The sequence below is a fragment of the Myotis lucifugus genome, unplaced genomic scaffold, assembly GCF_000147115.1.
Source record: "Myotis lucifugus unplaced genomic scaffold, Myoluc2.0 scaffold_3, whole genome shotgun sequence".
Classification (NCBI taxonomy): Eukaryota; Metazoa; Chordata; class Mammalia; order Chiroptera; family Vespertilionidae; genus Myotis; species Myotis lucifugus.
The window spans coordinates 6853291-6864966 of NW_005871051.1; the positions used below are offsets into that span (position 1 = coordinate 6853291).

Consider the following 11676-nt stretch of genomic DNA (forward strand, 5'->3'; position numbering starts at 1 on the left):
ACTAATTGAACTGCACAGGGTTAAGAAAGGTGTGAAAACAACAACTCACTTATTCAACAAACATTTATTAAGCACTCACCTACTGCAAAGCCTCTTGGGAAATACCAATATGGCCTAGATCAGTGGTTCTCAACCTTCCTAGTGCCGCGACCCTTTAATACAGTTCCTCATGTTGTGGTGACCCCCAATTTCATTGTTACAAATTGAACATAATTAAAGCATAGTGATTAATCACAAAAACAATATGTAATTATACATGTGTTTTCCGATGGTCTTAGGCGAACCCTGTGAAAGGGTCGTTCGACCCCCCAGCTTCTCCATGTTGATAAACTCTGTGTGCATATTGAAATAACACTTTTTATTTCATTTGTACTTAGCACCATTCCTGTTCTGAAAGCCCAATGCCTAAAAAGGATGTAGGGAGAAATAAACATGGGATGCCCAAAATATCTTTTCTATGGGTTGCAGGGCATCCAGATTTGGAAAAGAAAGCTCTCTCTTCAGGAGCTCCTGTGGTCTGTAGCGACTTTCAGATATCCATCTCTTCAGCTTGTTAATTCATTGGAAACGTTTTCAGTGGTTCTCAACCTTCTGGCCCTTTAAATACAGTTCCTCATGTTGGGACCCAACCACAAAATTATTTTCGTTGCTACTTCATAACTGTAATGTTGCTACTGTTATGAATCGTAATGTAAATATCTGATATGCAGGATGGTCTTAGGCGACCCCTGTGAAAGGGTTGTTCGACCACCAAAGGGGTCGCGACCCACAGGTTGAGAACCGCTGGTTTAGAGGGAAACATGACGTTCCCCTGGCCTTGCCATTTCTGTGAGTATTTTGATTCTTAACTGAGCATAGGGGACGTTGGCAGCCGTCTGGGAAACCAGAAACTTTAGCCCCCATCTGTCTAGACTAACTTGTCTCTTTAAACCATTAAAGAACAATAATAATTATCCTTTATTGAGCACTTACAACATGCCAGGTACTAAGGTCACTGCATTTTCTCATTTGATCTTCACATCCTATGAGGCAGGTACTAGTAGGATCACCATTTTACAGATGGGGAAACTGAGGCCCAGAGAAGGTAAAGAGCTTATCCAGAGCCACATAACTAACAAGTCACTGAGCAAGGATTCAAATCCACAGAACCGATATTCTCAACTATTACTCTCAAACTGCATCTCCACAGAGAGGGGGGTTCCTGCTGTACCAAAAATAAGAGCTTTCAAAATAGTTCATGGAAAGCCTTGAACTATCCCACCATTCTTGCCCTGCCCGTTTCATTTATACTACAAACCAATGCAAAAGAGTTCATTCTTCCTAGCAGAGTGAGAAATGTGAGCTGGCTACTAGGAGAGGCCTAGCATCCTATTCACAGTAACCCAGCATCCCATGAATGTCCTGGTCTGTGATGTCCTCTTGGATAGCTGGCTACAGAGAAGGTGGATAGAAGGTGTCCACATAGAGGCTTCCACAGGAAACATGGGCTCACCTGTCTGCTCTCTGGGGGCTTTCTCCAGGCCAGACATACTTAGGTGCCTCATACTCAAAGGAGCAGGCTCAACTTCTTCCCTTTTCTTCTTTCCTTACCACAAGTTTTCTTCTTTTTTCTTAACTCTCAACCGAGGATATGTTTTATTTATTTTAGAGAGAGAGAGAGAGAAACATCAATGTGAGAGAGAAACATCAATCGGTTGCCTCTAGTATGCACCCTGAACAGGGATTGAATCCACAACCTAGGTATGTGCCCTGACCGGGAATGCAACCTACAACCTTTTGGTGTACGGGACATGCTCCAACCAACTGAGCCACTCGGCCAGGGCCACAAGTTGTTTGTTTTTGTTTTTTTCTTCAAAAGGAGAACTAGTTTCAAAGTTCTGTTCTTTACTCACTATCTGTGTGATTTTGGATCTCTCTATACTACCTTTGTTTTTCCATCTATAAAATGGGTTAAACAGACAGTAGCCACTTCAAATGGTTGTTTTGAAGCTAAAGATTCAAAGAGTGTGGGTTAAGGTCTTAGCACAATGCCTGGCTATAGTAAGCACTCAATAAATGTTAGCTGCTAATACAAATAGTAATGACATGACTAACCCCAGACATGGTAGTCCATCCTTGGCTTTCTCTTAACTGTTCAACTATAATTTAGGTCAGGATATCAGCAACCCTGAGTGCTAAGTCACAGCAAGACTAATCCGGGCGTCAGAACTAAGGCCTTGAAATAATGGGTCCTCTCTGGGAGCCCTGAGCCAGCTTTATAAATGTCAGGCTAGGGGAAGAGGAGGAGTGAAGTTTCACAGGTAAACCAAAGCCCCTTTTGGTAGAGTGAGAAGTCTGTCGCCTCTTTTGTTTATCTCTTCTTTAAATGTTTCCTCCAACACCCCCCCCCCCGCCCCCCTTTCTGGCTGTTTTCAAAACTCCTTCATTTTGTTAGCAGCTCTTCACAAGTCTGCTGGAGGCCACAGGAATAGGCCAGCAGCCCTGTCCCAGCTCAAATGGCCAGCAGGAGCAGCCCAAGTCCCTCCCCCTGCCTCTGGGGTCCAGCTGGCCCCCCAGCCCGCTTCCCTGTCCTTCCAGACAAAGCACAGCTGTGGGGGTCAGTTCAGGCTGTGGCCTAGAAGAAGAACAGCCACGCTCACCGCATTCCAGGGATCCCCCAAACACAAGCCAACCTGGAGCCCCTGCTTAGCCAGTCACACTGATCTCTCACTGTGGGCTCATAGATAGATAGATAGATAGATAGATAGATAGATAGATAGATGATAGATAGATAGATAATAGATGGAAGGAAGGAAGGAAGGAAGGAAGGAAGGAAGGAAGGAAGGAAGGAAGGAAGGAAGGAAGGAAGGGAAAGAGAGAGAGAGAGAGAGAGAGAGAGAGAGAGAGAGAGAGAGAGAAAGAAAGAAAGAGAGAAAGGAAGAAAGAAAGAAAGAAAGAAAGAAAGAAAGAAAGAAAGAAAGAAAGAAAGAAAGGAAGAAAGAAAGGAAGAGAGGGAAAGGAGGGCCATTTATGTGCAAAGCTCTTAGACAAAGCACAGGACCAGGAACGCAAAAATGTGGATTCCAGTTCCGGTTCTTTCTGTGAACCCTTGGATCATTCAATCCACCATCCTGGACCTTGGCTTTCTCCTGTAAAATGAAGGTAAAGAATTACTGACCTCTGATGTCTAAAAAAATAAATCCCCAAATCAGTCTCCAATGCAGCCCCTCTTCTTTAAATCACAGGGTGGGCTGGCTCCCAGCACAGAGCCAAACTCCCACGATAATTTGGAGACAAACTCAAGATCACCACAGAAAAGCAAATTCATTTGTTTATTGAGTGCAAGTTCCTTGATGGCAGGGACACATTATATCCCCAGCACCTCGTGCAGTGCCTGGCACAGGGTAATCTGTAAATACATTTTTTAAATAAATAAATCCCACATGGTTTTATTTCATCCTTTTCAACTTAAGACGCACCTTATTCATTCAGTCAGTCATTTACTGAGCACCCTCTATGCCACTGCCGTGTAACTGCCCAGGACTTGAACAAACTTCTGTGACTGCTTAAAAACAAAGTGACTGGTGACTGAGGAGGGGGGAAAGCAGGAGAGATTCCTCAACATATTAATGAGTTCGCTATGAAATAAAGGGCTTCTCTGTCCCCATCCCAGAGACTTCTGATAGCCAGCATTCTCATAAAAGTTGCTTTAACCGGCTCACACTTCCAAAGCCAAAATTAACACCAAACAGCGGAAGGCCCCAAATACATTCAGAAGGCTAGACCCGAGCCAGGCAGGGGGGACTCCGGTTTAGTAATGAAAAGGAAATCTCTAAGCCCTCTCTAGTCTCAACCCAGCTCCCTCCACCCTCTCCTAATCGCCTCTTCACTCCACCACCTCCCTCTAGGGACCAGGTAGCCGGCCCAGCCACGCCTCAGCTCCTCCCTCAGGTGAGGTGGTTCCCAAATTAAATCACAAAAGAGGGGCAGCCAGTCTGCAATGATCTGTGTTTATTTAGTAAATGGGTTGATTGCCCTCATTTGCGGAGATTAAGGGTTAATTCCCCAACGCAAAGAGGACAGATTTCTCCTAGGGCAGCCCTAGATAATTAAGGGGAAAAAATTAAATTCAAGTACTGCTCCCCCCAGCACCCTTCCCACCCAGTGATGGCCTTTCGGTGGCCTTTCCAGCCAGGTAGCCACAGGCCCCAGTTCCAGTGAGGTTCTGGCCACAGGGCGGGAGGGTTCGGTAAACAAAGGCTCAGGAATTCTGCAGGCCCCTTTAAACTGACATCTGGCAGATTCAGAGCACAGAACAGTTTCTCCCCCCCCCCCCCCCCCCACCTCTGGGTTTGAAAAGCAAATGTTTTGAGGTTTGTGTTCTCTCCCATTCAGGGTTTTTAATCAAGTGGAGTCAAACCACTTTGTCTGCACCTTAATTGAAGAGCCTGGCTCTAGGGCTTAAAGTGCTATTTTACAATCATAAGGAGGAGGCAGGGAGAGGGAAAGGGGACCAAGTGGAAATGTGAAAGGGAAGGAACGTGGTGGGCAAGTGGCCCTTAAGGGCACACTCGGGGTTCTGCGTGCCCAGCCTTCTGGGCACACGTGGGGCACAGGTGGTGAGCCTCAACTGACTGGCTGTCAGGAACTGGAAAGAGCCTTACTTGGCTTTGTGGGTAACTTCCACATCACACAGGAAAAAGCCCCGACTGTAGATGGTCCTGGCCCAGATGAGGAACCCCCAAATACAGCCATAGGCTCCCAGAGCCGGGCCAGATCGCAAAGCCCAGCTTCCTGGCTTCTCACACGAAGAAACAGGCTCAGGGAGGTTAACTGACTTGCCCGGGGCCCAGGGGTTAGTGACGGGAGGAGTCCCCCAGGATTCTCCTCATTCCCCTGGCTGAAATGGGAGCCTTCCCTCTGATCCTGGGGAGAGAGAAATGCGCCACATCCATCTCAAAATAAACTTGCATATACTCGGGAAGACGGTTACATGACTTCATATATTTTTCCAAGTGAAACAACCAAATATTTTCACCTTGTCTTCCCATTTTGGATCCTGGCTGCACATTAATGCACATGGGGAGATTGTGGGCAGATTCTCCACGAGTGGGGGCTAGGAAGTAGTTTTTTTAAAGTCAATTTTTCAAAAAAAATGAAATCCTTCTACCACCACCCACACCCACACTCCCGTTGAGAATCACCTGTTTTGCTTATTTGGGCTACTCTTCCTGCTGGTTCCTTCATGCCACTTAATTTACTTCATGCATCCCAAATTTACATGCCACTTAAAAGAGCAGTTACCGGGGCATGGCTGGCACATTTAGCTGTGATTCCCAGGCCTTGTGTTCCATGCTGTCTTGCACCATCCTGCATTTCTGCAATTCGTGGTTTCTTATTTCCACTGGACTTCATCTGACTGGTGAATTGCACCATTTGGTTGAACAAATCAAACGTCCACCTTGTGAAAGGCAAAGCAGAACAGCAAGGTACAGATTCTCCTCTCAAATGCCTTTAGTCAGATGAATAGGTTGGGGGTAAGGTAAGCACTAAAATACAAGAGAGCATACAAGTAATATCGCAAGAGCTGTGGAGCCTTCAAAGGAAGATGGTGAAGAAAACTGACATTTGATGAATGTCTACTATGCACCAGGCACTATGAGATAAGTTAGGATTAGGTGTGGCTGAGAGGCACACAAAAAAACTAAAATAATGTTGGCTTATTTTAAAAGAATGTTTATTTTGATCTCCTGTTTGAGAAATCCCAGGCTGGTCGGGTGCGCTACAGTGTTCGGGATCCATCTATCTTTCTCTCCTTTCCCCAAATTACCTCATGTCTACAACAGCCTCTGGAGTTCCAGCCATCAGGAGGAGGGAAGGACGGTACGCCTACTCCCTTTGTGTTGCTCAGAACACTGCAGCCGACATTCCACTGGCCAGACTTAGTAGATGGACACAGGGAGGTTTTTATATGGAGTCTTTATTTCCAGTGGTCGTATGTCTCGCTAAAGACTTGAAACTCTATTACTATGGGAGAAGGGAAGAACAGATATTGGGGAACAACTGGCAGCCTCACACCATGTTAAGGACCTTATATGCTTTAGAGCATTTATTTCTCCTAACGACTCATGAGAAAGAGGTCTCCTGGGTCTTTACCGATAAGTCCTACCCTGCAACACTTTTGCAATCACTTGGTATCAATTGCAATCCTAGGAGGTATCTTTTTCAATTCTATCTAAAACATGAGCAAGAGGAAGGTGGCTGCAAGGCTGAGCCTTGTTAGTCAACCCTGAATGGATGCCTCTCCCGGGCTGGCACTAATCCTTGGAGGTCAGCCTTCCACAGCTGTGGGCCCATCCACCAGGGGACAGTCAGAAGAGATGTGCATTTTCACCCAGTGGTGTGTGCTACAGCCAGCTCTTTGAGGCTTGTCAGAGCTGCTGATGTCCATCTTTTCCAAACTCCAAGTTCAGTTGTTTGGTAATCAGTGCTAGTAGCAGTATTTACACCATGGAAATTGGCAAGTGTATATAGATCAGGGCTTTCTTCCTATAAAATTGGTCATTAAACATTTACCAACATACCACTGTAAAAAGTTACAACTTCAGCAAAAAACCAAAACCACAAAATATGCACCTAACTTGGTCTTTTATTTTATCGCTATGATTTGCATCCATAAAGATAAAATAAACCAGGATTCTGCCCTCTTGATGTTTTTGCCCATAGACCACAAAAAATCTTATAAATATTATTTCATTCATTCTCACAGCACCCTGGGAGGTTTAGTGACTTGCCTGAGGCAGGGCAGAAAATCGATGCTGAAAAGCAGAACTAAACTGGTCTGTACTGCCTCTGACACCCTTCCTATCCATCAATACAATACCCTACAGACTAGGCATGGGTAGCAATCACCAAAGGTACTTTTACCTCACAACCCAAATACCCAAACTCTCTTTCTACATGCTATATTCTATCTAATGTTCTGTCCTTTGAGTATAGATTTCACAACCCAAATCGTCCCACCCTCTGCACTTGGAGGTTTTCCCCGGGGTTGTGTGTGGTCTTCAATTAATCAACTTCCTCTGCGTTCTTTCTCCCTCTAGTCCAATGGCATGTGTTGGAAAAAAACAGTTGGCCAGAGTTAGAGCTCTGTTCTGATTCTAACAGAGGCAAGTGGTGTCAGAACCAATCGACATATGGTTTTATTTGTGAACCTTTCTCCGGACTCCCAGAGGGCAGAGACCCAAGAGTTGTTTCTCTCTCTGGCCACACTTCCATAGTACTTTGGGAGTGAATGAATAATACTTACAATAAACAGTCTCTAAATTGGCTTCCAGTGATCCTCACCCTTCAATGGATTTCCATGCCCACGTGTAGCCCCTGCTGTCCCTTGAGTGTGGATAAACCTAGTGACTTGCTTCTAATGAATAGAATATGGCAAAAGTGACAGGATGTCACTTCCAAAATTAGGTTATAGAATGACTACGCCTTCCATTGCCTTTTTTTTTTTTTGAGAGAGCTCTCTGCCCCTCATTCATTCTCTCCTCTCTCTCTCTCTCTCTCTCTCTCTCTCTCAGCACTTGCTCTGGGGGAACAAGGTGCCATGTTTATTTTTTTTTCATATTTATGTAATTTATTTTCTTGAGGAAACTAATCCAGAATAGCCATGTTTTTTAAATATGTTTTTATTTTAGAGTGACGGAGAGAGAGAGAGAGATTGGCTGCCTACCAAACACACCCCGACCCGGAGATCGAGCCCAAAGCCTGTGCATGTGCCCCAACCACCAACCAGGAATTGAACTGGCGACCTTTCAGTGCTGGGGACAATGCTCGACCAAGTGAGCCACACTGGCCAGGGCACAAGGTACCATGTTTTAAGTGGCCTTATGAGATGCCCACATCGCAAGGAACTGATGTCTTTGGCTGACAGCTAGCAAGAACCTGAGGCCTGCCAACAGCCATGTGATGAGTTGGAAATGGATACCCTGAGGCCTGCCAGTAGCCACATGAGTGAGTTTGGAAGCAGATCCTCCTGAATCAAACCTTGAGGTAACTATAGTCCCAACCAACTCTCTGATTGTAGTCTCATGGGAGACCCCAAGCCAGAAGACCCACTAAGTACACCCAGATTTCTGACCCACAGAAACTGTGCAATAGCGTTTGTTTTGTTACATTTTGAGGTAATTTGTCATATGACAACAGATAACTAATGCAACCCTCAAGCCACAAAGGCAATAGTCAAACATTTTCATGATATAAATCACCTCCACTGGGTGGGGCCTCGCACTCCTAACAGGACTTTAGCATGGCCTCCTCTTATTCAATCTTTAATGTTCATAACACTTAAAAGCCTGCTTTCAGGGTAAGACCGTTCCCATTTTGAGATTGATCCAACACCCCAAACTACACGGAAAGGAAGTAAGTCAATGGCAACCTGGCAACTGGCAACTCAAAAGTCCTCTATGTTATGAAGTCACAAATTATCTGGTAAAAGAGAGGCCAGAAAGGGAAGTAGACACGATGCTACAAGCTGCCCTCTCTGGTCTTGCATGAGTAATTCTTGCAGCTGGAGTTTCGCTACAACCACAGGATTGTGGCACCACGAAGGTGGCCATTTTCAAATCTGGCCTGACATCAGAATGTAATTCAACTAGATGAACCCGGGACTTGGCCAAAATAAGTAGCACTTAAATACCTGGGGCCAAAGAGTAGCATCACTTTTCTGTGGGGCCATATGGCTGTGACGTGAAGAAATAAAAGCCTTTGTTGTTTTAAAGGGCAGGGACAATTGGAAGTTCTGCAGCAGACAGTTACAAAACGTTCCACCCTCAGCTCACCAAGGAAGATACCAGCTAGTGGCTTCGGGAATTGGGTGTGGAAGGTGTTGCTTGGAAAAGAACATAAATTGATCCTGGGCAGAATGTGAACCAATGTTACTACATTTCTCAAAGAGGCTAAAACAGACTCGTTAGCCCCTTAAATTGCGAATTCACTTTCCTGATCTAACTTATCTCCTGGAAATCCTAACATTCTATATCAGGAGAGGCATGGAAGGCTACCCCACCCTCTCACAAAGAGCAAATTCTTATTTTTCCAGAATAATTTTGGAGTGAGGTGTGGGTTTTTTTTGAATCATCTTAAAAACAAAACACTCTCCACTGAATTGGGTTTTGCTTCTCTGTTTTTTATACTTGTCTGCCTGGGACACAGCAAGAAGACACTCCTCTGTGATCTTTTCCACCTGGGATGGGTTTTCTGCATCTTATGTGTAGATTGGTTTTAAAATATTGGATTCATCTTTTGTACTTTTCTTTTTAAATAATTATCCCTATTACCTAACACCAGGGAGCTGTCTGGGTCTATAATCTGAATAGAAGCTCATCAACTAAACTGGTTTTAGTTGCATTTGAGACACAGTATTTTATCCTGTCGGTTTTCATGTTATTTGATGACGGTGCTTGCAATTTCTCCCACAATAAGCAAAGGTGACTTAGATCAGGGGCCTGATGAATAAGCAAGAAAATTTGATTTAGAAAAGGAGGATATCCTGAAGCTCGTGAAGAGAAAAAAGGATTTTCAACCGCCCCACCCCCCACCCCCCACCAGCACCACCACCACCACCACACACTTTAAATGACAAAGCAAAGCAGCAGCACTATCTTTAAGCAACATCTTTCAACACAGCATCAATGCTCCCCAAGGTTAGGTAATAAGAATATCAATTTAGGAAGAAAAAAGAGGAGCCCTTAAAAAAATACAAGGAAGAAATGAGACATTTTAGAAGCAAATGTCATTAATCCTTCATATTGCCTTGAGGCAGAAACGCCCAAGTAAATTAAAAATACCGTCGTGGATGTGAGGGGGAGACGGATGCTTTGGAAGAAAACGATGAGGATTCCTGTTGAGGGTCCGATGGAAAAATGCGAGCGTCTGGTGCCTTACGTTGGCCCAAGTGATTCAGCCCTCCAGTCGCATTAACAGGAGTGGGGAACGACAAAGAACTGTGGAAATAAAGAAAATAAAAGAAACACGGAGGAAGCCGAAGTCTCCCGTGAAAGGGAAGGAACCCAATTAATTGTCCTAGATTTCGGGATCATTTTTTTCCCTGCTAGAGAAGAGGCTCACCGGGGGCAGCAGAGGCAGCAACTTCTGCAAACACGAAACCCGATCAGAAACCCTCGGGGCTCCAGCGCCAGGAGGAAGGGCTCGGCCAGGAGGAACGTTTGTTAAAGTATAGGATTGCTCTGTGGCTGCGTGTGCGACAGAGAGCGGCAGATCTTTCCTTTCTCAACATGTCACTTTCCTGCGTGGGGATGCCTGATGTTCCCGGCTGCCCCGCGAGAGGGGAGAGGCGCCGGGACCCCCGCCCGCGCGCGGCAACTTCTGACCTCGCCTGGAGGAACCCGAGAGCGCGCGCTGGCGTCCAGTGCCTGGAGCGGGGCGAAGATGTGACGGAACAAAAGGACGCTTGCCAATCAGAAAACGCTACCCGAGAACTAAAATTACCTCTCTTTGTGTTTTTGAAAACTCTTTAATTAGCACATGCCCTGTTTTCTAACACGCATTAAAACTTTTCTTCCCAGATTCCAAACAGAGGATCAAAGTATTGCTCCTGCAACTAAGATGGGAAAACAGGGCCATTGAAACCTCGCTTTAACCCGTACAGTGTTCCTAGGCACTCGGGCTCGGGGTACTTGTATAACCATTCACCCCCAACGCTTCGTTTTCTTAAAACCTCACTAAAGCTACCCCCCAACCCTGTACTCCGGGCCGTGCGCGCGGGCGGGGTAGTCTGGGGCCAGGGTCCCCTGCTCCCGCCGCTCTCGGAGGAGGGGTCTGCCCTTCCTCCCGCCTTAGTCGTCTCCCTCCTCTCGACTCCCTTTTCTCCTCGCTGCGGCCCCTCCTCCTTTTTTACAACCCGGAGTAGGGGGGAGAGGAGATGTGGCCTCACGTGGTGTGTTGGGGTCTGGGGAGAGAAAAGCGATCTGCGAGGTGCACCCCCTTTCGCCCCTTACTGAACCCTACTAGTAGGACCCGGCTGCCTAAAAGTCCCGAGAAACCCAGCATTTTCAGACCTAGAAGGGCTACCGCGACTCTCTCTGCTCAGGCGCTGCGTTATTCTCAGTTTCTCCCCGAAAAAGTCTATCCCGATGCGCCATTCAGGGATGTGTGTTTTCGTGCACCCAGAAGAGGAACAACTCTCTCAAGCAAACTCCCTTTCTGGTGCGCGTACCCCCCCAACACCGAGCGAATTCAGGGGTAAAAGTTTTTAACTTTTCTCTCCCAGCCCCCCGCCCCTCCCCGCAGGAATCCGCCCAGAGCGCTGCAGACACCGCCTCTCAGGTTCCCTCTCCGGCCCCCTTCTGACTTCCACCCAATCCGAACGCTGCCGCACAGAAAACAAAGGCTGCCATTGGGCAGCCCTGGACTCGAGGGCTCGCCCCCGGAGTGGTTTGTGAATGGGGGGAGGGGAGGGAGAGGGGCTGCCTGGGACCCAGCGAGACCGACGCTTCTTCTGGCCAGCGGCCCAGCTGAAAGGCGTTACTCTTGCGCTACCTGGGGGACGGGTGGCGGCGGCACCGGAAGCCAGGGCGCCTGGACTCACTGTTCAGGGCTGCTCAGGGCTGGACACCCCTTGCCCAGGACGCGGGGACCGGGACCTAGCAGCTGCGGAATCGTGGTGATGGATTTCGAAAA

General features: G+C 46.7%; 1 protein-coding gene across 1 annotated transcript in view; it reads left to right on the forward strand.

Moving 5' to 3' along the window:
* The first annotated feature begins 11129 nt into the window (after positions 1-11129).
* The window catches only part of FZD7 (frizzled class receptor 7), a 6142-nt gene continuing 5595 nt past the window's right edge, over positions 11130-11676 (forward strand). The window contains exon 1 of the mRNA XM_023763156.1: positions 11130-11186. Coding sequence (XP_023618924.1) covers positions 11130-11186 — 57 coding nt within the window. The remainder of the gene's footprint in view (positions 11187-11676) is intronic.